The 6,178-nt window shown below is 51.2% G+C and overlaps 1 protein-coding gene across 1 annotated transcript in view; it reads left to right on the plus strand.

Moving 5' to 3' along the window:
• The window catches only part of BUD13 (BUD13 homolog), a 9,886-nt gene extending 3,708 nt beyond the window's left edge, over positions 1-6,178 (plus strand). Inside the window, exons 6-12 of the mRNA XM_019511775.1 lie at positions 3-311; positions 1,302-1,654; positions 2,006-2,114; positions 2,617-2,755; positions 3,047-3,231; positions 3,621-3,702; positions 4,336-6,178. Of these exons, the coding sequence (XP_019367320.1) occupies positions 3-311; positions 1,302-1,654; positions 2,006-2,114; positions 2,617-2,755; positions 3,047-3,231; positions 3,621-3,702; positions 4,336-4,429 (1,271 nt within the window). The 3' untranslated portion in view covers positions 4,430-6,178. The remainder of the gene's footprint in view (positions 1-2; positions 312-1,301; positions 1,655-2,005; positions 2,115-2,616; positions 2,756-3,046; positions 3,232-3,620; positions 3,703-4,335) is intronic.

The raw sequence follows: 6,178 nt of genomic DNA on the forward strand, positions 1-6,178 counted from the left end.
GCCGCCGCGCCGGGGCCGCCGCGACTCGCCCGACCCCTCGCCACCGCGCCGGGGCCGCCACGATTCTCCCAAGAGAGTTCATTCGGTGTCTGGTAGAAAAGGCAACAGAGTTGCAGATGGGTCCTTGCCAGGAGGACGATCTGTTCCGAAAACTGGCTTCCTGGAGAAGTCCTCGAGCCAGAGGCGCCAGGCTACGCCAGATCTCTCACCTCCTCGGAAGAACCGACACAAGTCTGAGCTAGAAACATCGCTGCCCCAGAGGAAGAGGCCTGGGTCCCCAAGTGGGCCCAAAAGGCCAAGCAGCACAAGAGGCAAGTGTGGCATGTGCACGAGATGCTGTGCTGTTTCCTTGCCCTTAGAGCAGGAGGTTGCTGTCAGGCTGGTGTTTAAAGGCACTGCTGTGTGATTGTGTTTCCCTGTACCTGCAAGGGTAACAGGAATTGGATCCATTTTCACACTCCTGGTAGGTTACAGGTGGTAGGGCGTTTGCTTGCCCAACCGTAGGAACAAAAATGCCCTCTACTTCAGCGCTTTGAACAGTGAGGCTGGTTCTCACAGTCCTGTTCTGCTCATCAGGTTGAGCAAAGGGCTAAAGATCATGACAGCAGTCACTGGACAGGGCTGCTGTGGAAAAGGCTATTTCATGCGTAAGAAGAAAAAAATCCCTGCAGAAGCAGGAGGGTTCAAACATGCTTGCCCTGCTTCTCTTGCTTTTTTCCTCTTCTCTTAGGCCCTGCCTTTTACTAGGGAAAAAGTGTCTTTTGAATATGTTAACTTGTCTGCTTTCATATCCCAGCTCAGGTGAGACCAGTGGTGCTACTATGTTTGCTGGGGAAGGAGGATCGTGAGGCTTATCTCTGCCAGCAGATATGCTGCTTGGTGCTTGTTGCTGTGGCTGTCAGCCACCCAGATTGAAAATACCCCCTTTGTCCTGATGGCAGAGCTGGGCTTTACCTTGCACTAGTGGGAAGTAGACACAACTGGCATTGTTGTGTTGCCCTCGTTAACTGGAAGAGGATGGGTACTTAGCAGTATTCGTGTTTATCTAACAAAGGAACTTTCTGAATCCCCAGGTGTCCCTGCTTGCTGGGGCTGTGGTTTGATAAGAAGGGAAATGTCCAGGGCTCAGCCACTGCTGTGCCCGTGTAACCATCTGCATGTTTGATTTGCCTTGGTTCAATTTTCAAGCGGGTTGATTCAACTTTGTAGTGGGGGCCTTGTGAACCAGCTTTTTAGTCTTTTACGTGGCCCCTGAGTTTGTTTTCCTTGGATTATAATTCAGTCTCCCTCTACTGTTGCAGGTTATTCTCCAGGCAGTAAAAAGTCCCAGCAGGCATCGTCTTCTAACAGGCTCCAGAGACATGATTCGGATGCTTCGCCACCACGGAAGAGTGCCCAGAACTCTGATTCAGACCTTTCCCCACCACGGAGAAATCTCAGGCCAGGCCACTTGCATCGTGACTCCCCTCCTGGTCTTGGTCCTTCCAAAAGGCTTCGGGACAAGTCTTCAGATTCTGATTTGTCTCCTCCCCGAAGGAGTCAGGCCTCTGGGAAGAAACACCGCAGTTCAAGGAGCCCTTCTGACCTCTCACCACCTCTTCGAGGACGGGACTGTAAAGGATCTCCCCAGAGAGAGAGAAGAGAAGGCCAGAGAGTAAGGATGTGGGCTTTAGCTTCTGAGTTGCAAAACTCATGTGGTGGCTGGTCTGGAAACTTGAGAAATCCAGTAGCATCCAGCTTGCAAAATACAGGCTTGCTAGGCTGCCCTGCCAGCGTGCTTCACCCCCAGCTAGCAATGAGCATAGCTCCAGGGCAGGGAGAGGAGAGCTCTGTTGTCGTGGCCCACTTGGTCTCTCATGTGCTGCTCAGACTGGGTGCAGTGGAGCCACTTTGTGCCAATGGGATGGCCGTTTCTCCTAAGAAGTGCTCTGAGAGCACCAGCTTGTTTCACTGGCCAGCAGCTGGTAGCCTATGTAACTCAGGAGGATCCTTTTTTGCTTTGCAGGCTAGTCAGATGCTGTCCGGGGGAAAAGCTGGGTTGGTGTCGGCTGATCTGCTGCGGCAAGAACAGCAGGAGCTCAGGAGACGGGATAAAAGTAACAAGCACTTGGAAGGTAAAGGGTGTGGAGGCTGCCAGCTCCTTTTTGTTGGCAGAGTGACTCTTAATGCTGCTTCAGTCCTCATCCTGGTGGGGTGTGTTTGGGCCTGGGGGGCACCTAGATGTTCTGAACAGCCTTTGAGAGTGGAGGTGCAGGGTTTGTGAAGTAAAAGAAGAATCAATGGTGGGGCCCCAAGGACTGTCCCCATGAAGGAACACAGAAGGGAGAAGTGGCTGGGACTTGCCTCTGTAGTGGGCTATGATGGGTTCATTAGATCTTCAACAAGCAGGGCTGGACTGAGGCCAGAGGGATCAGCCAACAACCACAGCTTGTGTAGGGGTTCAGGGGCTGAGTGCTGAAGCTGGGGTGTCTGCTGTGTCATTGCCTGGGGATGTCTGTGAAGCGGGCATGCTTACAGCAGTGAGCAGGGTTGAGGTGCATTTCAGTACCAAATGTTGCTTGCTGAGGTTCTGGAAGTAGTCCACAGTGAGTAACCCTGAAATTCTGATGCCCTCAGATGAATCCCAGAATGCAGCAACTGTCTTCCGAGACAAGTCAGGCCGCAAGAGAGACCTTGCCCAAGAGCGACTTGAGCAGCAGAAGAAAGCGGAGGAGAAGGCTAGCAAAGATGAGCAATATGCCAAGTGGGGCAAAGGGTGAGTGCGTGTCTCTTGTCCCTGTGCTGTAGTGCACGTTTGCGTGATACAGTTGCATGTCCACTTGAGGCTTCTTAGTGACCATAGACCCTGCACAGAAGGGCAGTATGGTTCTGATTACCAGATGTTCCACATCCTCTTGCAGATCCCTTCAAGCTTCCCGCACCCCACTAAGGTGTGGATCATGAGAGATTGCTTTGCCGTCTGTTGGCTGTGCTGAGGAAGCGGCAAGCCGTGTCCGGTGATTTCTGACTGCTTTCTAATGTGAGGCTTTGTGTGTTTCTTTTCCAGCCTGGCTCAGAGCAAACAGCAGCAGCAGAATGTGGAGGATGCAATTAAGGAGATGCAGAAGCCCCTAGCTCGTTATATTGATGACCAGGACTTGGATCAGATGTTGCGGGAGCAGGAGAGAGAAGGAGACCCCATGGCCAACTTCATAAAAAAGAGGAAGGCAAAAGAGAGCAAGGACAAGAAAGGTTGGGGTGCTGAGATGCATTTAGTGGGTTTCCAGTAGTGCACTGACCTGTCAGTACATAGCACAGACTCCCTGTAATGGGCAGTCTGGTGCCTGGTGGGTACTGTTCCTGGCTGGCTTAAAGACAGCAGTGCCTTAAGTGGACATGCACTAGCTGTGTTAGGTTCTCCACCTTTCCTTCTGTTTGAGTGCACGTAGAAATCCACAGAGCTAGACTGGATGGTGCATGTGTGTCTGGAAGCTCCTTCCACAAATGAGGGAGAGCTGTTTAGCAGTCTCTCTAGCTCTGCCTTTAGTTGACATGTACTGATGTGTACATACTTCTGAGTGCTTCTGACTATAACTCATTTGGCTAAAACAGTAACTGGTTCTATTGTTCTTTTTATCTAGAGAAACCCAGGTACAGTGGACCAGCACCTCCGCTTAACAGGTTTAATATATGGCCTGGCTATCGTTGGGACGGGGTGGACAGGTAAGCTTTTCTGGGGCTGTTTGAGTAGTGCCCAGCACAGCAGCAGCAGCAGTAGTAACCAAGGCTCAGCCCTGTAGAGCTTGCTGTCTAGAAGTCCCTAACTCTCCCACGGTCTAGCTGGTCTGAAGAAGGAGCTTAATAAGTTTAAAGGGTGGGACCATGTGCAGAGGTGTCACAGTAGCAGGGTGTTGGGCTTGCTGATCTGGGGTGCCTTCCAGTCCTCTGTCCCTGTGATAACCCAGAGGAAGACATGGAAGATGCCTCATGCGGTGATCTGCATGCTGTGAGGCTTCTGGCTCTTGTGCAGCTTGATGAACTTGAGAATCTCCAGGTGGGGGGAAATCTGTAACGTGCAGTTTGTGTTGGTCACTAGGCACCTGGGAAGGGCCTAGGCTAGAGCGGCGCAGGCTGCCACTCTGGCTTTTGTGCTGCCAGGCCGCTGTACTGCCAGCAGATGGCACCAGCTGTGTTAGCTGCAGATCCGGGCTGAACCGGCGCGGCAACTCCAGGGAAGGGATCAGGAGCAGGGCGTCCCAAGTCATCTGGCCTTGCCAGAAAGTTTCATGCGCTTGGAAATGGCTTGATGAAGCAGACTGCACACCCACATGTGCTGTTCTGGGTGTTGTTTTACAGGTCCAATGGATTTGAGCAGAAGCGCTTTGCTAGACTAGCCAGCAAGAAGGCCATCCAGGAGCTCGCCTACAAGTGGAGCGTTGAGGACATGTAAAGCGAAATGAGATAGGGGATGGAGCTCTTGACTTGTTTTCCAGGTGGCAACGAGACCTCTGTACACCTAGGGCCACTGCCACAGCTATACAAGATGGCTCATTCTTTCCTGCTGCCCCTAGCCCTCAGTGTTGAACTGAACTGTCTTTGGGGGTTACAGCTGGTTTTCAAGGAGAGCTTACGGTGCTCCTGGAACACAACAGAAATGGGGTTTCTCTCTCCATTTGGGTAAAGAGAAGAAAAGGTTCCTGGGGTTCAGAGAAGAACTGCAGCTGTACCACGAGCAACCAGAAGACTTGCTGTCCCAGGAAAATACAGCACCCAGGAACGCTTCTGCTCTCTAGGAATGTGCTGCACCAGGTAGAGACAATGATTTCTGGCCTGACTCCATCTTTTTTAACCAGTTGATATAAAGTCTGTATTTAAGTCTGTTTTCAGCCAAATACTTTTTCCCCCAGGGTTTGTTTCACAGATCCCTGATTCTTCTGCTGTCCCAAATCTCAGGGCCTGTTATGGGGAGAGGGGAGGGTTAAGAAAAACTTGTTTGTAGGCGCAGAATTCTTTTATGCACTAGGACTATGAGTGAGATGTCCATGCAATGCTAGCAAGTATTTGCAGGTAGTGATGACAGCAAGGCCTTCACCACTGGCTGACTTGCCTCTGGCAGATGTACCTGGTATCAGTGGTGACAAGGCCAAAAATAGCTGCATTTTTGATAAGTTCAGGTGGCTTCTCTGTCTTGTAGGGAACGTTTATAATGCAGGCGTTTCTCCTAGTCCTCATCTGAGCAGTGATAGGCAGCTAAATGTTCACCAGCAACTGCTGCTCTAGTTACAGCAGGGGGTCTCCAGGGACTGGTGGTCACTGTTTGGAGTAAGGGGTATGGGTGGAAAATGGTATTGTTGTATCTGACACAGCAAAGCCCTCCCCCCGCCCCCGTGCAGAAGCTCCCGCAGCCGGTCTAAGGCTACTTATTAGTGAGAAGATGCAAGTAAATGGGGGGTTTAAATGATTTTAGCCCGGTGTTGTTTTCTTTTGGGATCTGATGGCAGGGAGCCGGGGTGTGCTTCCAGGAGAGCATCCTTGATTCCATTAGACAGGCTTGGCAGTTGCTCAGCGGCCATGTCTCAGCCCAGCCATCTGTCAGCTGAGACCAAAAATGTAATTGTACCAGAGCAGACCTCTTAAACAAACCAGGCCAAGACTCTGAGCTACGGCTCGTGCAGAAACAGTTGGCCTGTTCCCTTCTGGAGAGAGAGCACCTCTGGTAAGAGAGGCCGTCAGAGTTCCTCTTTGCTTACACTGCAGAGAAAACGTGTTGAATGCAGCCAGCTGTTTTCATGGAAGCTGTCTGCGTGATGGGAGCTTGGGCCTGGTGATGTGAATTGGGCTTTGGCCCTTCTGTGTGCTGGGCCTGGAGAAGCAGTGGGGGGAAACGGTACCACAGATATTTTCATAGGAAATGTATGAACCTTGGGCATCTCCCCTCTGCGAGGTGGTGCAGCCCCTTTTTTATTTCCTGTGTTGAGCTGATGGCTCGGAGCCTGTCTGCGGCTCAGCACAACTGTTGTTTATTAATATGTTTGTGCAGTGCAGGGTTCCTTCTTCTTCTTCTTCTTTTTTTTTAAATCCACAAGAGAAAATGGGTGAAAAATAGCCAAGCTGCAGGCAGCTGGAGGAAGGCTTGGACCTGATTTTTTGTTTTTTTTTCTAGCATCTGCCATCACAGAGTCTGCAATTAGTGCAGCTG

Source organism: Gavialis gangeticus, unplaced genomic scaffold, assembly GCF_001723915.1.
Source record: "Gavialis gangeticus isolate Ggan-Ray unplaced genomic scaffold, GavGan_comp1, whole genome shotgun sequence".
NCBI lineage: Eukaryota > Metazoa > Chordata > Crocodylia > Gavialidae > Gavialis > Gavialis gangeticus.